Consider the following 22,115-nt stretch of genomic DNA (forward strand, 5'->3'; position numbering starts at 1 on the left):
GACATTTCCTGTAAACAGGTGAGTAAAAGGGTTTTTGTTAAATCGTACAATTTCAAAGAATTTCTTTAGGTTTCAAAACTCCACACGTTATCCTATCGAGGAAAATATGGTTATAGTTTTTTAGGTAAGTAATCGGTCTTTGGAGTTGAGGTTCTGGGGTTAGAACAAGGGTTCCCCCAGGGTCAAGGTTGCACTCTTGTTACACCCTCAGCGGCACTAGGGCGGCCGGGTGCAGAGTGCTGAGGCCCAATGTTTTCCAATGAGGGGGGTAGGGGGCCTCCGGTTGGTGGCTGCTGGCAAGTAGGCCACTGTGTTGTGTGAGCAAAGCTCCTGGACTTAGGTCAGGGAAAATAGGGTAACAAATTGGCACCAAAGGTGCACCCTCAGTGGCACTAGGGCGCCCCGGGTGCAGGGTGCTGTTTCGATGTCAGATGCTCTGTTTCCGATTGAGAACCTCCGGTTTGCAAAAGCACTGCAGGCAGGGAGACGAAGGACGTCTGGGTGAGACCACCACTTCGAGAGGTAAGTTGGGAAGTTAGGGGTTGGTTAGGCAACATTGGTTTGGGCACACAAGGGCGTGGGGCATCGGGTGCAGGGGTGCCTTTTGGGGTCAGATCGTCTTACCAGCTCCTGGTCGCGGTTAGGGGGGGCCTTCTGGATTTAGACTGCAGGCGTCGGCTGGAGGCTTGAGGCAGGTCAGGGGTCTCCGGATCTAGGTTCAGGATTGCTGGGGTGACCTCCTCGTGGTGTTTTTGCCCACTCGAGCCGTGGGCGGCGGGTTCAGAGTGGGGCATATTTGCGGTTTCCGACTGCTGCCAAGGTTGCAGTTGAACTAATCTGGTGTTCACGGGAGAAGCAGTCTTTGGAAGTGATGGCAGGCAAGTCGTCTGGGCTTGGGCCAAGTCAGTGGGTGTCTTCCTCTTGTTAGCTGCTGCACGGCTGTTAGATCCTCCTTCTTTTCTTCTGGTTTCTAGTCTGGATCTGAGGAAGCAAGGTTTAGGGGCGTTACTGGTAGGTAAAAGGCAGGGACCAATGGGTCCCTTCCCTGGGGTGGGTACACCCCCTATTATGCCACCCTCCAGCGGGAGGGGGGGCATGTGCCTGTCCCTGGTTGGATGAGTCCCCTCATCTTCAAGATGGTGCGGACTGAGAGTTGTGCTTCACTGTCTCCTCCACCTCAGGGGTGGAGTTGGCAGAGGTGGGCACACCTCTCTTCTTCACTTGTTTTTCCCGTCGGTTCTCCCACCCAAAGTGGGGGTCAGAACCAGTGGGGACCAGTTGCTGAAAGCAGCAGTTGGCCTGGGAAAGCTCACAAAGGCGGCAAACCTTTGAAGCTTCCCCTTCGTGAACCCTGTCCATCCTGGGGGAGGAGGCAGGACACCTCGTCCCAGAATGGGCATTGTTTCAGGTCCCAGAGAGCAGCAGGCTCTCGACCCAGGGGTCCAGAAACATGTCTGGTGGTGGCAGCTGAAAGCAGCCACTCAGCCTGTACACTAGTGGTGGGTTAGTTTTCAGGGGGCATCTCTAAGATGCACTCTGTGTGCATTTTTCATTAAATCCCACACTGGCATCAGTATGGGTTTAATATGCTGAGAAGTTTGATACCAAACTTCTCAGTTTTCAGTGTAGCTATTATGGTGCTGTGGAGTTCGTAAAGACAAACTCCCAGCACCATCTACTCATAATGGCAGTCCTGCACTTACAATGTCTAAGAATGGACTTAGACACTATATGGGTACAGAGCTCATGCACCTGTACCCTCACCACTGGTATAGTGCACCCAGTTATAGGGGCGACTGACCTATGCCAGGGCAGTGGGTTGTAGGCATGGCACGCAGAGATGTGTGCCATGTCGACAATTCACTTTGTTCTGCACCAAAACACGCAGCCTGCAAAGGCAGTGTGTGAGTGTAGTGGTGCAGGACCTCTAAGGGTGGCACAATAAGTGCTGCAGCCCTTAGAGGCCTTCTCTGGTCACAGTGCCCTGGGTACACGTGGTACCATTCACCAGGGACTGACCTGTGGTCAGCGATGCCAATTGGGTTCGTTTTGGGGAAAGAACACGGGCCCTCGGAACCTGATTGGCAGGGACCCAGGGCACATCAAGTTAAAGTGCATCAGTAGTCTTGCAAAAAGTGGGGGGGGGGGGAGGGGGGTACTGCAACAGAAACCCACTTTCCTACAGCTTTCAGTTACAGTGGACCTGTTGCTGGGTAGTGCCATCTTTCTTGCATGGTATGCCCCCACCTTTTGCTGAATTGCTGAATGTTCTTTGACTGAGTGTGCCCTGGACTCCTGTCAATCAGGTGCCCAGGGCCTATGTTCCTTCCCTAAAACAAACCAAACCCAAATTGGCAAACCCTGGCCACATGTCAGCCCCTGGTAAATGGTACCCTAGGTACCCAGAGCCTTGTGACCAGGGAAGGCCTCTAAGGGCTGCAGCACTCCTTGTGCCACCCTTAGAGGCCCTGTACCCTTACACACACACACACACTGCCTTTGCAGGCTGAGTGTTTGGGTGCAAGACAAAAACAAAGTCGACATGGCACACATCCCTGTGTGCCATGCCCATCACCTATACTGCCATGGCATACATCAGTCACCCCTCTAGCTGGGTGCCTTATGCCAATGGTGTGGGCACAGGAGCAGGGGCCCTGTGCCCCTACAGTGCCCAGGTCCATTCCAGAGCACTGTAAGTGCAGTGCTGCCATTTAAGAGTACATGGTGCTGAGAGCTCGTCAAACACGAGCTCCACAGCACCATAATGGCAACACTAAAGACTGAGAAGTTTGGTATCAAACTTCTCAGCACATTAAACCCACACTGATGCCAGTGTGGGATTTAATGTACCCAGCACCCCAGAGGGCATCTTAGAGGTGCCCCCTTAAACCTAACCTACAATCCACGTCTGCTCTGAGGCTGCCTAGGCTGCCACCCAGCAGATATGTTGCTGGACCCCTGGGTAGGAGAGCCCCTGCTCTCCTGGGCCTTCAACAATGCACATCCTGGGGTAGGTGCTAAATCTCCTCCCCCAGGATGGGCAGGGGGAAGCTTCAAAGGCATGCCGCCTCTGTGAGCTTACCCAGGCCCCTGCAACCCCCCACTCTGGCGGGAAGCTTTGGCCGGAAACCCCAAATAAGGACAGGGGATGTGCCAGCCTGCCAACCCCACCCCTCAGGTGGGGGAGGAGAGGTGAAGCACATCTCTGGGCTCTCGCCATCTTGAAGATTGGGAGCCCTACCCTATCAGGACTAGGCTACTGCCCCCCTCCCACAGGAGAGGCAGGATAGGGGGAGTACCCACCCCAGGACAGGGACCCATTGGTCCCTGCCCTTCACCTACCTGTAACGCCCCTAAATCTAGTATTTAGGGGCACCCTGAACCTTCCTTCCCCAGATTCCAGATTCAAAACTACTAAGAGCAAGAAGAAAGAAGACCTGCCCTGCAGCTGCTGAAAAGAGGAAGACACCAACTGCTTTGGCCCCAGCCCTACCGGCCTGTCGACCCTCGAACCTGCTCCTGCTCCAACCTGGCATCTCTTGTGGCCAGCAACCTCACCAACCCCGGAGGACCTGGCTACCTTTTGGCTCTAAGCACCTGGGACTCCCCTGAGTAGTGGCTCTCTACAGTTAGTGGGTGGTATGTTGTAGGCTGTTACAATGTTTTAGGACGACAATGGCTCTATTCCATAGACCACGAAATGGCTTGAGTGTACAAGGAGTATTGTATCTTAGAGTACTGCTATGTATGCGGAAGGTCCTGATTAATGTATTCCGGAAGTATTGTACAAGGTTAATCAAATATATTTTACAATGAGTAGAGGCTCTACTCAAAACCTATCTCTAATCCCTGGCAGCAGCCCGGAACCGCGAACCCAGCACACTCTGCACCAGCCAAGCCTGGCCAGTGCCGGAGTGAACAAAGACCCTGAGGACGACCCCACGGCGACTGTGACCCCGAGTCCGGCACCCAAGGACCTCCCTCGACACTCCTGAAGAAGCCTGCAGCCTCAGAAAAAGGTGCCCCCCCCAACGGCGATCAACCGAGGGTAACATTTCCCGACACCAAAAGGCACCCCTGCACGTGGCGCCCCACGGCCCCCTGTGCCCAATCCCGGGGTACCTACCTATCCTCCAACTACCCTCTCGAAGTGGTGGTGGCACCTGAAGAGTCCTCGTCCCCGAGCTTGCAGTCTTTTTCTAAACCGGAGATTTCCCATTGAAATCAATTGAGCGCCCGAAGGCTCAAAAGCACTCTGCACCCAGCCGCCCGAGTGGCCCTGGCAGTAAAAACTCTACACCTACCTACTTCCCCCCCCCCCCCCCCCCCCCCCCCTTGCCCTGAGTAAGTGACCAGGAGCCCAGCTCCCACAGCCGCGTGGCTTGCCAGTCAGCAGCCACCAACCAAGGCCCCCCTATCCCTCATAGGATAACATTGGGCCTAACTCTCTCTGCACCCGGCCGCCCTAGAGCCGCTGAGGGTGAACCAACTGTACCTACCTGACCCTGGGGGACCCCTGAGTCTATGCCCAGAACCTCAACTCTGCCAGTCGAGTACTTACCCTTAAACCACTAACTCTATTTTCCTCATAGGGTAACATTGACTGGCTTTTTCCTGAAATTTCTTCTAAGTGTGGACTTTTCAAATCTTAAAATATTCACCAAAAATCAGCCGAGTAAAGAAAACGAAATTACTCACCTGCTCTTAGGTAAGCTCCCAGTGCTGGATCTTGGTGCCCAGCACTGACTCTGAAAAATACTTACAACTGTACTTACCCTTAACTCAATTTTCTTCCATAGGAAATCATTGACTGTTTTTCTGTGAAATTTCTTCTGTCGATTTCTGCAATCTTTAAATATTCTTCAAAAATCGTATAATATCTGAAAACGTAATTATTTACCTGTTTTGGACAAAGGTCCCAGTACTGAGTCTAGGCACCTAGTACTGGATTACAAAAGTAACGAGAACATACTGTACCTGTAACCTGAATTTTCTTCCATAGGCAATCATTGACTGTTTTCTTTGAAATATTTTCGAAGTGTCAACTTTTAAAATAGCTAAATATTGTTTAAAAATCCTTACCGTAATTAAGTCGACTTTCATCACTTGATTCTGAGTACTGACCCAGGACTGAATCTAGGATCCAGTCCTAGAATTCCAAAAGTAATCTAAAAAGTAATCTGTTGCAAATAACTTGAATTTACCATTGAGTTCAATGCATTGTTGTGTTAAAAATAGAGTTGCCTACTGCAACCACTTGTAACTGTTTACAAAAGTCTATTGCATATTGCAAAAGTATTTATATGAAACATCTCATGCTGAGAAAGTATATTTTAAATCCAAGTGTTGGTTCTAAAATAAAACAAGCATATCTTTTTTATATATAAACCATTGGCCTAGAGTTCAGTTATTGAGTGTGTGAGACCATTTGCTGACTGAGTGTGTACAACAAATGCTTTACACTGTCCTCTGATACTGCCTTACTGCTTGACCAAGCTACCACTTTAGAGAGTAAGGTTATATCTAACTTTAACCTCTGTCAAACCCTGGGGGACTGTGGACTCTGTACATCCTGTACCTATTAACCCCTTCAGTGCCCGCCCCTTTTCCCGCCCAGTGCCGGCCGTTGCATTAGCGGGCGGGGTCTATGACGAGCTGGACTCGTCATGGGCACAGCGCCACCGCGGCCCATGACGAGTCCAGCTCGTCATGGGCACTGAAGGGGTTAAGGAACAGTATATACAGAGCCACTTTCTCACAGGTAGCTAGTCTGTTGCTGATATAAACAGGAATTCTATTGACCTTTCTTCAGGAAACCATATTATAGCCCTCGTAGACCACCTCGCGTGTTGCCTATTGGGCGTTAAAAGAGCCTAAAACTAACAGCAAACACCGACCTTTACGCCTCCATGATCCTTTTACATAGCCTGGGGCTATAGCACAGAGGCAAGGTAATTGATCCCCTTAGATTGCATCCCTAGACATAGGAGTGGTTTGTCCATGGGCAATATGGATCATTGAGAAGAAATGGGAATAGAAACTATAGGCGACTTATTTCAGGGAGGTTCCATGTCGACATTAAACAACATGGCTTACATAGATTAGTTTCTACAGCACAGAAAGATCGTATTGCTCATAAGGGGTTTGTGGGGTGTAAGGGACATGGAAGCACAGACACATGCCTTGGTCCAAGCAGTATACGTCACTGGGATGGTAGATGATTGATATCATGACTCAGTAAGACAATTTCAGCCCCATTCAGGTATCGATCTGAAAACGTTCATTAGCAAATGGGACATACAATTAGGCAGTGTGTGTCACAACAAACAATGGACTATGGCACTGACTCGCAAAGTGTCCAGCAATGCTAGCTCGGTTCAAGTATATACAATATAACAACTTTCATAGCTCCTATCACACACCCAGCAGAATCTATAGAATATTCTCCTGTGCTCCTCTTGAGTGATCAGATACTCAACTGCACCTACGTTGATCAAACATATTCTATGAGATTGACCCCTATATTTTAATAATAAGAGCTTACCCTTAAACCCATGTGAACCTGGGCATACTGTACTACAACAATGGTTCACATACGTATCTATGTAAAAATCGAGAGGGAAGGAAGAGGGAAACGGAGGTCATGACTCACCCTCCTCAAATACAGTGTCACAATCCAGAAAAAGTCAACCTCCATTCATCTAGGGTGGGCCAGCTGAATATAGGGGAAAGACCTTTTTCTTAAAGGAACTCTCACTGAATGTTATCCAGTGACATGCTTCATCATAGAGTTCTTCCCGACCCTCTGAAGGTTTTGGTGCATGCTGCGACCTCTTTCCTTACGAGGAACCACTTATTGAGGAAAAGGGTCTCGGATCTTTGAGGTAATTTTTGAAAATTTCTTAGGCTGTGCCCAAATCATTTTATATTCACTAGTCTGTCTGACAAGATTAAACACTGGGGGAAATGGGCCAGTTGGAGTTACTGTCTTGGGCCAAGTGGGGACCCATGATGACTGTGTGACTATTGGGCACACTACCCTCCATAGATCCCTGAGGCACCAAACTTCCATTAAATAGGTGGACCCTCTTCTGAGAAAAATCATTACGGTAGTGTGTGTGTGTGTGTGTGTGTGTGTGTGTGTGTGTGTGTGTGTGCGTGTGTGTGTGTGTGTGTGTGTCAGTGTCATGGTGTGAATGATTAAATACATAGCCACCCTTTCTCAGAGGGGTGTTAATAGGGACATACTGATCCTGACGAAAGCCACTGGATAGGGGTAAATGGCAAACTAGTTGATTACACTTAAGGGGCAAGGAGGAATAGTAACTCCAACTAGCCTGTTTTCCTCAGTATTTAACCTTTTCAGATTGAGCTGTAAGTAAATACTGATTTGGGCACCGCCTCAGCAATCCTAAAGACAACCTCATATGGGTTCCACACCCTTTTCATTAAAAACTGCTCCCATGTAAGGAAAATGGTTGCAGCCTCCCCTGACTCTGAGGATCTTGAAGAACTCTGCGATGAAACATGTCACTGGATAACATTCAGTGAGTGAGGCTTCCTTTAAGAAAAAGGTATTTCCCCTATATTCAGTGGGCCCACCCTTGGTGACTCGAGGTGAACTTTTGATTGTCACATCGGTATTATTCAGACACAAATTGCAATGAACAGTGGCATCACTATTTAGTTCAATTCAATATCTATACTGTAACATAAGACCAACACACACTTTTTTATCCAAGGACAGACCTTTATCCGATAGTATGCAGCAAATATACAACACATACTATTGTCAAATCTTTTCACAAAAAGTACATGAAATGTGTCCAAAGTACAAAAACTGAATAACCACAACCAAGAGACAATGGAAACAGACGAAGTGGATGTGAATATTTGTGTGTTTTATAACAAACAACTGTACAAAGTCTTTAGAAGGTTAAACAATGATTTGTAGTTTATTAGTTATGGATTGTCGACGTGTTGGCCCTCAGTGGGCTATAGGGGTCTCATCAGTACATTAAAAATATAAGGGCATCTTTAATGATGTTTTATTTATATATATATATATATATATATATATATATATATATATCAGATTGAAGCGCCTCTGGCGGGTGGAGTGCTCCAGAGAGATATATATATATCGGGCTGAACTTCTGTAGCTTGTTATGCATGTGCTCTAATATAGAGCGAACAAGGTCACCTCTACACCTATGCCATTATTGAATAAGGATTTAAATAATTGTAATTGCATTTATATAGCACTTACTACCCCTGACGAGGTGGTGTTGAAGCAAAAAGGATTAGTGGTCGATTAGTATAGGGAAATATGAAATTAATTTGAGCCGTGGATGTGCGAGTTTTAGTTGGATTGAAAAGGATAGTGGAGGGATAGAAGATGGAAGGGTCTAGAAAGTGTTTATCTGGTGTCCATAGAAGTAGGAGAAGGTTTGGGATTAGTAAAGGAAAGATGGAGGGGGGGGGGGGGTAGAGAGACTAGAAGTGGATGATTAGGGAGAAAAATGAGGTTTTGGATGAGTCTAGGAGGGATACGCGAAGCAAGGGTTTAGAAAGGCTTGTTTGGGAGATCTGAATAGTAAAAGGTTTGAGACGTTGAAAGGAGCAGTAGAGGAGGGAAGAGTCTAAAAAGGGTTATTTTGAGGATCATAGTAGTAGAATGGGGTTTGAGAGGAGTCATATTGTAGGTAGAGGATATATTTAGAGAGTTAGAGGGTGAGATATAGGGTAGTGCATTGTAGAAAAAGTAATAAATATAAAGCTACATAGGTACATGGAAAGTATATATTTAGATTTAAGTTGTATTTAATAAACTCAGACTGTCAAGTGTTGCTGTACTTCTAGCTTGTTCGTTTTTATTCATTTTTCTAATCTTTTCTTTTTAATAATTCAATAGTGAAGCAATTTTAGACAAAGTTATGAGAACATTTATTTATGCATTGACCTATATACATTTTAAACATAAAATAATGTAACCATAGGTGATATGTACATTTGTTAACGAATAAATATTTATACATGTAATTATTAGAAAAGGAATACACAATTCTAGATAAATATGATTCAAATAAATGCTATTTACACAGGGATATTCTGTACATTTATGTTCGAGCATGGTGGTTATGTGGGGAAGAGCTAACTCTTGATGTCTTCTGAAGATGAGATCATTATCTTTAGATCTTGTGTTTGGGGGGGGGGGGGAAGAGTTCCATAGTTTTGCTGCTCGAACAGAATAGGATGTGCCAGCTATGGTTTTTAATTGTATGATGGGATTTTGAGGCGAGGTGCCAATCTAGAGCAGAGGTTCCTTTGTTGAATGTATTTGGTGGTTTTATTAATGATGAAGAGTGGCCCTGTTCCATGTATCGCTTTGTGGGTGATACAAAGCAACTTGAATGTGAACCTTCGCATAGCCGATAACCAATGTAGGGCTTTCAAGGCAGGGGAGATGTGGTCGTCTGGCTTTACATCTAGTAGTAGTCTGGCTGTAGACTTCTGAATCAGTTGTAGTCTTTTCAAAGTTGTTAAAGATGATCCGTGGTAGAGGCTATTGACGTAATAGAGTTTAGACAGATAAAGAGATAGTAGCTAGGACCTTGTGTGGAAATCCCAGTTGAGGGAAGATGCGTTGCAGAGTTTTTATAGTAATGAATCTTGATCTTGCTAGTTTGTCCACTTGGGCTTTCTTTGATAGCTTGTGTCCATGGTAATTCTGAGGTTTCTTACTTCCTAAGATACTTTAAGCGGTGCTCCCAGATCGTTCGGCTAGGTTGCGAGTGGGTCATAATTTTTCCAGTCACCACATGGGAGTGTTTCCGTTTTGGAAGCATTCAATTTGAGATGGTTCCATGTCATCCACTGATCAAAGGCATGGAGGCAACTGAAAATTTGTGAGTTTCCAATGTCTTTGGGGCTTTCCAGTTTAAGGAGTATTTGTGTGGCATCTGCATAGGTATAGCATGTGAGGTGAAATTGATCAGTGCCGGTAATGACTTCATGTAGATATTGAAAAGCATGGGTGAGATGATAAAGCCTTGAGGGACCCCTGCATTTGTGAAGTACAGTTTGGATGAGAAAAGGACCGTATGAATGACATTCGTTATGTTCTGAAGGTAGGATTTGATCCAGTCGAGAGTAGTCCCCTCTATTCATGCTTGGTAGAGTCTTTGTATTAGAGTGTCAAAGGCAGCTGAGAAATCCAAGAGAAGTAGTGCAGCAGCCCTGTTTCGGTGATGGAAAGAACAATAGAGCCACGAGTGACTGTCCGCAAATCAGCTTTTTGAAGTTTGCTTGTTTTTTGGTTTCTTTTTTTCTGGATATTGATGACTTTACAGTTACAAGTAGAATACAATTAAAAAGCGAGCTTTCACACTCTACATATAGCTGATAACATTTTATTTGCAGATTGATGCTGTTTGAAACTAAAACATTTTCATTAAACGTTTGTATTTTTCTGCAGACTTCTGACAGCCTATGATGAACATCAAAAGCTTCTACAAGAGCAAGATGCTTTAAAAAGAAAAGCCGAGAATGGGTATGCCAATTTGATTGTATGACAAACATAAATGGTGTGAAAGCATGTTTTCTTAGTATATAAATGGGTGGAAATTAGGTATTGCCAATCACCAACTTCATTCTTTGTATTTAAAAGTGAATTTAGGGTCTTCCCTTATGGTCATAAACGTCTAATATTCCCTCCTGTGTTCGGAGTCCTCGCACACTTACATTTCAATATATCAAATATAACTGTTGGAGGTGCTAAGATGTTTATTTCCAAATGCTGACAAAAGCCTCAAGTCTCCAGAAGCTAGGTTTTGTTTTCAAACTTTTCTATAACACTTAGGGCAGCATTGCAGCATGAGCACTTCTGTGCTGTGCAACAGACTATCAAAGCGAAATTTTCTATGTTGAAGGATGAGGAGAGGGATGCTTCCTCAAGTCCTTAAACTGGCTTCCCATCGAAGGAAGATGTATCTAAAAGACTGCCTGCATCACCCACAAACCACTTCACTCTCATTCCCCTGACTATTTAGACGACAAACTCACAAAAGCAAGAAGTACCAGACCTATGAGAAGCTCCACCGCTCTTCTTCTCGTGCCTCCCAAACTAAAAAGGAAAACACCCAAGCTCGCTCTTTTTCAGGTAATGCTTCCAGCATTTGAAACTCCCTCCCGAGGGACCTACGTTGCAATCCCGGGTTTCAAGAGAGACTTGAAACGCTGTCTCCTCATTAAATACTGGAGCCCATGAACAATCTGAACCTTGGTTCCAATAGGTTCTCTTGAACAGTTCAAACTCTGTTGATCTGTTGGCTACCTCTTTCATTGTGTTTACCTCTATTGTTCCTTATGTCCCTCTCTCCATGGACCCCAATTTGTTTTCAATGGACTTCATTTCAGTAATTTCCATCCTTCATGGCCTTAGTTGTTTCTCTGTTTTATTCTTGTGTGCTCCTCTGTAAACTATACTTCCCTTGTTTTATATTTTATGTAACTTCAACCTATGATTATTGCCTGGCTCTTGATTCTGTAAAGCGCTCTGATGCCTCAGGGTCCAGCTAGCGCTATATAAAACCTTTAAATAAAATAAGACTTGGAAGTGTATATCCAGGGTTTGGACGTCCATGGAAAATGGTCACCAAAGAAACCAAACTACATGTCAGTTTTCAGTCCTTCCTCTCAAGAATCACAGGTTCCTCAGTACTGGTATATAAAGGTAGCACAAAAACCTTGTAGTACAAGTGGGAACAAAAATCATGTTCACTCTTGGGGGAGCACAAAAAATTTGGAAATGGACAGTTCACGATCACATTATGCTAACAGCAAAACATGTGCGGGCAGCAACAATAAATAGGCAGAAACTCAACAGAGCATTAACAGTGTCACAAATAGGAATTAAACTAACACCCTTTGACAACCATCTTTCATCCCTGGTGAAAACCAAGCATAGACCTGTTCACAAACCGCCATAACTGCAAATACCGATTCTAAGCAAGTAGGTACGCTGAAAAGGAATTGTGGGAGAATTGTTTTTCTTATAGTATGATAAGGAACCTTCGCTTATGCCTTCCAACCCCATCGCCCCCCCCCCCCCCTCCAAAGGTTTTGAGCAACATGGAACAAAAACCATGTTGTCTCATACTAATCGCCCCATCGTGGCCCAGACAGTACTGTTAAACAGGGCTTTTCTCTCAAAACAGCAGCACATTCCTCTCAACCATATTATTCTGCCATCATAAGGCAGGACGCTTATTAGACAGGAAAGTTAAAGCAGTGTCCACTTATACTGCTCTATTTGCTTATGAACCCTTACCAGATATCTGCGTGGCAGCCAAATAATACAGGCTCACATTACTGTCTCGACTCACTAATAAGGAATATGCATTAGTGGGAACAGCAGTTCTTCGTCATTTTATGTCCACCATCTTTTCACCCGTTTCCCGCCATCCAGTATATGCAGTTTTCTGTGACTTCGACTACTACTTGAGAAAAAAATATTCGAGGCATGTATAGCGTAGATACACATCCTGTGCATACTCATGCCATCTAGTTTCTTCAAATAATTCTTCTTGAGTCATAGGGTAATGTGACTCCACCTCTTACTTGCAATGCGCATGGTCATCGGCTCCATTTAGATTGGGTTTTTTTCTGCCATCAGGTTCTGACATGTGCTTCCATGCTCTAGATCAGGGGTACTCACAAACTTTCTCTCGGGGGCCAAATTTACAGTGTGGTTTGTGGCCGAGGGCCGCACCTGTGGGGGCGGGGTCAGTGGTGGAGGGGGCGGGGCTAGAGCAACTAAAAAAAACTGACCATGAGGTTGAACACAGACCCCTGCAGCGGACGCATTCGTCCACTGAGCCACCGGACCCAGCATACACACACACACACATGTATACAGTTCATTGGGGATTTGTCCATCAGAAGAACCGCACTTGAACACAAGCTGCTTTTCCCCACAAGCTTTTATTAGGTATGGTTCGTCGCGCTTGCCTGTAATTATTCACACCTGACTGAGCCCGACGCGTTTCGATGACTCTCTTCCTCAGAGGCTCACACAGTCAGTAGTATGCGAATGAAAGTTCCCCGAGTCCTTGTTTGGCAGTATATCGTACGCAACGTGCTGTCTCATATAGAGCAGCCCATTTGGTCATACGACATACTGCCAAACAGGGACTCTCTCTCTCCCGGTCTCACTCTCTCTCTCCCGGTCTCCCCCTCTCTCTCTCTCTCTCTCTCTCTCTCCCTCTGTCTGTGTCCCTCTGTCTCCCCCTCTCTCTGTCTCCCCCTCTCTCTGTCTCCCCCTCTCTCTGTCTCCCCCTCCCTCTGTCTCCCTCCCTTTGTCTCCCTCTGTCTCCCTCCATCTCCCTCTGTCTCCCTCCATCTCCCTCCCTTTGTCTCCCTCTCTCTCTCTCCCTGTTTCCCTCTCTCTCCCTGTTTCCCTCTCTCTCCCTGTCTCCCTCTCTCTCTCCCTGTCTCCCTCTGTGTCCCTCTGTCTCCCTCCCCCTCCCTCTGTCTCCCTCCCCCTCCCTCTGTCTCTCTCGCTGTCTCCCTCCCTCTCGCTGTCTCCCTCCCTCTCGCTGTCTCCCTCCCTCTCGCTGTCTCCCTCCCTCTCGCTGTCTCCCTCCCTCTCGCTGTCTCCCTCCCTCTCGCTGTCTCCCTCCCTCTCGCTGTCTCCCTCCCTCTCGCTGTCTCCCTCCATCTCTCTGTGTGGCAGCTCGGGATGAGACAGCTTCCCGGGCTTGGGTGGGTTTGAGGAGGCCGCATTGTGAGGCCGCAGGTAGGGCAGCACCAGCGATGCTAGCCTGTTCGCCACAGAGGGGTAGGAGCAAATCGAGGCTCGTGGGCCCTGGTGAGAGGCATAAGAGATGCCTACGGTGGTGTGCGGCCCGCAGAGGAGAGACTGCTGAAAAAGCAGGTCCTTGCGTTGCTGTTCACTCGTCTTATCTCCCATCGAGTTTTAAGGGCAGAGGATCTGCGAGAGGTTGCTTGGGTAACACAGGCCATCAGGCGCGCAACACCCATTGGACTCAAAGGGCTTCAGCCCCCCCCCCACCCCCGTCGCGTGTGGCAGCCGGGATGAGACAGCCTCGCTGCGCACACACAGCCGCACCCGAGCACTTCACAGGTCTTTAAAAGAACATTTGCATGTTAATGAGGCCTCGCTGTTTCACCCCTTCTAAGAGGCCCTGCAGCGCCACTCTGCCTATTGCTTAAAGATTCAGCCCCCCCCTCCCCCGAAATCAGCTCCACTCTGCCTAAAGCTTAAAGATTCAAGCCCCCCCCTCCCCCCGCCGCCGAAATTTAGCTCTAGTTGCGCCTCTGCTTGCGAGGCACTGGTTTTGCGGAGGCTTCTTTACCCAGTGAATGCGGCCCCCGAGGAATAACAGGCGGAATTGCAGTTGATTGCCAACTGTCTGTTGTTTTACACGAGGGCCGCATGGAAAGGGCTGGTGGGCCGCAACTGGCCCGCGGGCCGTACTTTGAGTACCGCTGCTCTAGATCGACTATGTTGTGGTGATCGTCTATATTGTTTTTGATTGCATTTGCCCCTTTCCTGTCATATTGGGTTGACTCTTCCACTTACCGTTTGGGACAGTATGCCAGTTGACTCTGGCCCCCGGTGGGGCCTCACCCATTGAGGCCTCATTTTCTGTCCATTCGGTCCACTCCATTCATGCCTTTGCTGTGATGGAATGGACACCCTTTAGATACTGCCCTTGGTGTCAAGCGGAGCACCTTTGGGCCAATCTTCACCAGATCTGTAATCTCTGACTCTCAACTAGCATGACAAGACCTCTTGTGACGCATGTTGGTCCTTTCGGTTCAAGAAGACCCTTCAAGACACCTGGGCTTGTCAGCTTGAGATGTCACACATGAACGGAGAAGATGCTTCAGACCTCTACAGCACTCAGGACCTCGAGGGGGGATATCATCATGAGCTTTCGACCGCTGACAAGGAGGCTTTCTCAACCATAGAGTTTCGGCTCCGACCTCGGGATTGAAGAGCTCCTGCCGGCTCAGCAGGTTGTGAGTACAGCTGTCTCACCCCGACGACACCTCCGAGCTTCTATACCACAAGGGGCTTTCAGACACACTGGACCCATCGAGGCAGGCTTCTGGACCGCCACTGCCTTTGGGTCATTGTTGGCACACTGTCAACTTCGGACATTAACCACACCCAGCTTCGGCTTGGTGCCTGATGGAAGCTGGCCCTTTATGTTTTATCAAATTCCAGGCGTTCCCTTATTAGTGGACTGGGGCTTGCAATGTCAATCTCAAGGTGCTCTTCTAGGGGGTAGTGTGGTCGAGCAGCCTTAGGCTTATCACAGAGGAGTGCAAGACATCTGAAAATATACACACAATAGTGAATAAGTGAAACACACGATTGAAGGAGGAGATCCACACCAGTTTCTAAAAATAATCTGTATCTTACTATATGATTTGGCACCAGAATCCATTAGTTTAGGTTAGTACTTTTGTTTATAGAAATAGGCACTTACTTCATTTTCTGTAAGCTGCAATGTTAGCCAATGGGAGAAAAAGTCAATGCGTCATTCGGTTATAATACAGCGACTTACGGGACCAATCTTCAAGAGTTAAGGTGACGGGGTGGGCAAGGCCCAAGGCAGCACCAGCAGAACACCACCAGTGGCACTAGGGCGATTGGGTGCAGAGGTGCCAAACCGCGTCGGGTGCTTAATGTTAGTCCATGAGGATCGGTCTTCGCATAAAGAGTCTGCAGGCTCGGACTGGGAGGCCAGTCAGGCTGAACCAAGGGGGGGCTCACGACTCTCAGTGCTCGGTAACATAGGGACACCGTTGGTCCTCTTCTCCATGGTCCAGGTGCAACAGGTGCAAAGGTGTCCTTGGGCGTTGGGTTTTTTCTTACCATGTGCAGTCGCGGTAGAGGGGTCCTGCATGCAGAGGCTGCAGGTGACGTTGGGGAGTCCATGAAAAGTATCACCACAGTGAACTCTGTCTCTGATTGGCAGGTGAACCACACTGACACTATTGGCACACTTCCACTTGGGCTTGGAGCGACGGATACAGTGGTGTCATCAGGCGTTGGATTTCTGCAGTCATGGAGTCCTTCCAGGGGTCTGTGGATGTCCGCAGGAATCAGGTGCGCTACTTCTTGGGAGGGTTTGATTACTGGGAGAAGTGCTGGCAGGTCTCCCGGGCTTTGAGGACTCGGTAGCTGCAGGACAGTCACATTTTGGTGCAGTTGGGGAAGTCAGTATGCAGGCTGGCAGGGTTGATGCCAAGTCAGTTGCTGTATCTTCTGTTCTCGCAGAATGTGACTTCACGTCCTTCTTAGTCTTTCAGGTCAGCTGAATCTGTTGGTCTGGTGCCAGGGGCTCCCCTAAATACTGAATTCATGGGTGTTAGGTGAGGGTAGAGCAGTAGCCAATAGACTACTGATCCTTGGGGTCACTACGCCCCTATACTACCACTTCCTGTGGAAAGTGGGTATAACCATATCCCAGAATTCCTACTTATGCTATCATAAAGATGGCTACTTCTCCAGTATTGTATCTTTTATAGATTCACATGCTTGAATCTTCCCTGTCGGCATGGTGTGAGTCCCACGGTAACAGTAAAATAGCAGTAAAACAGCTTAAAGGATTTTCTCCCTTGAAAATCAATAGCATTTAATAACCAGTTAACCTCATTAAAGAACATCCAAACTCCAGTTAATCACATCACAGACCCAGAGTATCCATCCCCTGCAGGGGCACCATACCTAGATTTCTTACCACACGTCGTGTGTTAGGGAGTCTCCCTGAGCTCTGCTCAGTCAGTGTTTCTACCTTGAACTTTTCAACTTAGAGCTAGCAGTTCTTTTTGCACAACCCTCTCTTCAACGAAGGTGCTGCTAGAAAGTGAGTTTATCCTTTTTCTTTTTGTATTTGCTGTTACCAGAAAGCAAAATGTACGCAAACAATTCCCTCGAGCGCATTCAACTCGCAAACTGGGGGCTGCCATGGCATTCTTAGGGAACATTTCCCTAAAAGACATTTGTAAGGCAGCCACATGGTCTACAACACACACCTTCACTAAACACTATTGTATAGATGTGCAGGCGAAGCAACAGGCTTCTGTAGGCCAGTCTGTTCTTAAGACACTTTTTCAAACCACTGCAACTGATACACGCGACCACAGCGAGGGGAGACACTGCTATACAGTCTGCTACAGTATGAATTCCGCAGCTCATATGCCTTGAACGGAAAATGCTGCGTACCAGTATGCATCTGTTCTTGGCATGTAGAGCTGCGGAGATTCATACGCCCACCCGCCTCCCCGGAGCCTGTATCTGTTCCAGTGTTATCTTAATTAGATACATTCACATCTCTTCTACTTCTTACTGACTTCATTTCCCACCATGGCGATAAACAATCTGAGGATGGAGTCAATGCCCATGTGCACTATCGTCCAAGGTAGAAGTCACCCATCCATTTATTTATTTTTTTATATATATATATATATATATATATATATATATATATATATAAATATATATATATATATATATATATATATATATATATATATATATATATATATATATATATAAATATATATATATATATATAAATATATATATATATATATATATATATATATATATATATATATATATATATATATATATATATATATATATATATATATATATATATATATATATATATATATATATATATATATATATATATATATATATATATATATATATATATATATATATATATATATATATATATATATATATATATATATATATATATATATATAAATAAATACTATGGTGGCATCGTGGGATGGTTCACCTGTTTTTCCCACCTCCTTTAACCATTATGTACTGCTTACTAGTCTGATTCAAGCATGGGAATCTATAAAAGATACAATACTGGAGAAAAAGCAAGTTATTTACCTGTACCCTATGGTTCTACACTATTGATATCTTTTATAGATTCACTTGCGGCCCACCGTCTTCCCCTTACAGGTGCACCTTCCATACCTCTGTTATTTTACTAACTACACTTGTGCTTGAAATCTGAGGTATGGTGGGCCCTGCAGGGGATGGATACTCTGCGTCTGTGATGTGATTGGCTGCAGTTTGGATGTTCTTTTAGTGAGGTGAACTGGTTACTAAATGCTATTGATTTGCAAGGGAGATTATCCTTTAAGCTGTTACACTGCTATTTTACTGTTACTGTGGGACTCCCACCATGATGAAGGGGATAGATTCAAGCATGTGGAGGGGGTGCAATACCCTCTTCCCAGACAGACTTTTGTTCTGTGTCTCAAGAGCAGAAGGCTCTCACCCTAGGAGGTCAGAACAGTGTCTTGGGTGGCAGGCTGTCAGAAACCAGTCAGCTAGCAGACCAGAGGCTCGTAGGTTTTCAGGGTGAACCTCTAAGGTGCTCTCTCTGTGCACGTATTGGTAATCCAACACTGCAATAGTGTGGGTTTATTAATACAAGATGTTTGATACCAAACAACCCTATTTTCAGTGAAAGCCATCATGTAGCTGGGGAACTCATTTTCACCAATGTCCAACACGCGTTCTAAAATGGCTTCCCTGATCGCTTGTACTGGCAGTAATGGAACTGACTAGCACAGGGGCGTATCTGCTCATGCAGGTTTGCCCTCACATGTAATATTAGGCGCCCTGCCCTAGGGCCGTAAGGCCTGCTGAAGGGGGTGAATTACAAGTACTACATGCAATGTTAGGGGACCTGGCACACAGGGATGTGTCCGGTAGTGTTTTCACTTTTGTCTGCACCAGATCACACAGCCTGTGATAGCAGCCCTGTATGAGTTTGGTGAGGGGTCTCATAGGGTGGCACAATTTGTGCTGCAGCCCTTGTGGGAAAGAGCTCTGGCACTGGGGAACTAGTTAGCTGGAACCCAGTGCACTTCCAGTCGACATCACGCCAGGTACCAGGCAAAAAGTTGGGGTGACCATGTAAAATAAAGTCTCGTTTTCTACATTTGGTAACAGCATCCTCACTATTTACAGAGCTCCCATCAATTGGGACAGCTAAACCAAGACCTATTTGCAGGAAGAAAAAGTCGAAATGTTAGTTCCTTGTTCACAGTCACTGCCATCCGGATAATCAGGGAAAGCACATTAAATGACCTGATATGCAATGTTTGTCTACGCTTTTCTTTAGTTTACATACACACCTGTTTTGATTAGTAAGATCAGAAGAGAATCATGCACTTTCATGTTGATATCCCTTGTGTGGCCAATTCACTACTGCTATGCGTACCTCGTATACCTCTCTGTCAGACCTCAAATTGCCCTCAGAACTTAACCCAGCCCTTTCCAAACAGAGATTAGCCCTGCATTGAGGCCCAACAAAAGTGATTTTGACAGCATAGCACTTCAGTACCTTGCATTTGCCCTTATCGACATTCAACCAAAAAACAGCGTTGACCTAAGCTCAAACACCCTCAGCCATACCGATTGTTTTCTCTGCAGGGTTTTCGTCTTCAATCAATTCAGCCTTACTACCAAATAATCATATATTTTGCACAAAGCCAATTCTGGTCTGAATCATAGTTCCATAATGACATATCTTTTGCAGTAGTGGCTGGCAGGGAATGAGTCGAGGGGCATGAGGGGGTGTTGGTCTGAACGCTCAGATGGGGAATGGGAGGCTGGGCATGTTCCCCACCAGGCTGTGTAATGCAGCCTGTTGAAGAACATGCAAAGTGTGCATGACTGTTTGTCCGGCCCACAGGTCATGCCCACTTTAGAGTGCAGCAACAACTCCTGCTCCTGGAAGTCACGGGAGCCCTGCCTGTCCAACCGTGCTTATACTAAAAATAGAATGATAGTAAAAATAACTTCTGTTATCATTTTAGTTTTGCTTTTACACTCCTCTGAGAGCAGTGGGGCGATGCTCCTCCACCTTAGCGGAGGAGCTGCCACTATTGTACAACTGTTTTGAAATTTCTGCATAAGTTGACTGTCTTTTTGAATAGCCGTGGCCGAGAGAGGGGACATGATACCCGAGTATCCGCTTAGTGAACACAGCTGCCGCCTATTTCAAACTTAACATTGGCCGGGTTGATCTGCTGCTGTCGCTCATAGGGCGCATTGCGGTTATTAAAATGATTGTTCTGCCTCGCTGCCTGTATACACTGCAGCACTCATTCTATATAATCCCGCGAGCGTACTTCCATACGCCAGAGAGTCTATTGGTAGACCTCTTGTGGGGGAAGAATCGCAGAAGGGTGATGTTGACAACGTTGGAGGGCGTAGGAAAAGCGAGGGTTGGAGGTGCCCCGCTTGGAGTTTTACTACATGGCCGCTCAGTTGCAGCATGTGGTTCACTGCTTAGACAGCGAGGAAAACTGTGAGAAGCGACTGTTGGCGGGGGGGGGGGGCAGAGTCCACAAAGAATGTCTGTATGTGTACGTCGAGTAGCAGTAGTATGGGAGAATGCGGTGAGACGGGTGGTGCAGCATCCCCCTTTGCTCCTGATATGCCCCTGTGGGCACAGTGCCTATTCGCCAGTATCACAGACTCCATGTTAGTACGCCGTTGGAGGGATGGCGGCTGCCAGACACTGGGGGACCTTTATGTGGACGGAAGGTTTGTGACTCAGGAAGAGGCACAGGTAACATTTGACCTAGGACCAGGCCTATTCTTTCAATATGGGAAAATGTCTAGTGTTGCAAGTGAACTTTGGCCAGGATTCCAGGAAGAACCCCTTCCACTAACACTCTGAAAGTCATGCTGTACATGGCCATGGGGAGGCGACTAATCTCCCATCTCTATAGAGCACAGAGGGATGATTTACCGGTAGAGACTCTTGGAATCCAGTGGGATATGTTACTAGATGAACCCCTGACAGAGAGTGACTGAAGAAAGATACATGAGGGGGTGCGGAGGGTTAGTGCAAATGCACGATTCAAGCTCCTCCAATATAAGCTAGTACATCAAGTATACCTCACCCCACGCATGCTATATATAATCTACTCATCCCGTAGGGATGAATGTCCCAGATGCAAGCAACAAGGGGCAGACGTCCTCCATATGGTATGGTCATGTTCTGTACAGCTTCCCTTTTGGGAGAAAGTACTTGCATGTCTACGGGAGGTCACAGGCTGGAGTATTCCCAGAGAGATTAGGCAGGCACTGCTGGGAGTATTGCCTGCGCCAAAGAACAAGAAACTTAGCAGGTGATTTGTCAATCTGGGACTGGTCCTGGCTAGGAGGCGGGTAGTCATAGCATGAATGCATCCTTAGCCCCCGAGGTATACAGATTGGATAAGAGATGTGTGCGAATGGGCGACTGCAGAATCGGTAGGAATGAAATCTGTGCGGAAGGATGATAAAGCTGAGGAGGACCTGCTGGTATGTTTGCAGATATACAGGGAGGCCAAGCACCTGCATCCCCGGATGGGGAAGCCTCCCACAGAAGAGAATAAATGCGGAAAGCTGCCTAGACTGTGTGTGTTTTAGCAGATAGATATACTTCTGAATTGTGTATGTGATCATGTAGCCTGATGCAGACTGACCTGGGACTGGAATGTTGGGGAGGCGAAAGTTAATTACAGAGATATGTTGTATATGTAATACTGTAAAGAAACATGTGGGGACCAAAGTTGTATGTATATGGTAATTGAAGTAAACGATGTTCATAGATACAGATGTAAAATAAATAAGAAAGTTGACTTCACTTTTTTCCATGCACAGTGAAGAAATTTGAGGGGGTTGTATAGGTATTTCCAAATGTTTCCTAGCCACCAGGTGCATGGTAACTGAATTCTATGCTGACACTGCTGAAGATCCCTATTTTCATGCCAATAGGAAGTTTCTGTATTGGTATGTGGACCTGTTGTTCTTCACATCTTCATCACAAGCATACAAGGTTTCAAGACCAAGGAAACATGCCTTCTTTTTGGAAGGTACAAAGTTACACTTTATTCCGTACCTAGGTTCTGAAGGCTCTTACACACAGTTATCTCATTGATCCCAATATTTTGCTCTATTTCCGAACCCTCCTACTGCAACAGTAAAGTCTAATCCTTTCTCTGGAGGTCAGTTTTTTTCTTCAGTTTTTCCTTTGAAT

The 22,115-nt window shown here is 46.3% G+C and overlaps 1 protein-coding gene across 2 annotated transcripts in view; it reads left to right on the top strand.

The window, feature by feature from the left end:
• Window positions 1-22,115, top strand: part of PRPF39 (pre-mRNA processing factor 39) — a 487,671-nt gene that overhangs the window by 405,949 nt on the left and 59,607 nt on the right. For both annotated transcript variants that reach the window (XM_085627039.1, XM_085627040.1), the window contains one exon: window positions 10,478-10,552. In XM_085627039.1, the coding sequence (XP_085483165.1) occupies window positions 10,478-10,552 (75 nt within the window). The remainder of the gene's footprint in view (window positions 1-10,477; window positions 10,553-22,115) is intronic.

The sequence above is a fragment of the Triturus cristatus genome, chromosome 9 (assembly GCF_964204655.1).
Source record: "Triturus cristatus chromosome 9, aTriCri1.1, whole genome shotgun sequence".
Lineage (NCBI taxonomy): Eukaryota > Metazoa > Chordata > Amphibia > Caudata > Salamandridae > Triturus > Triturus cristatus.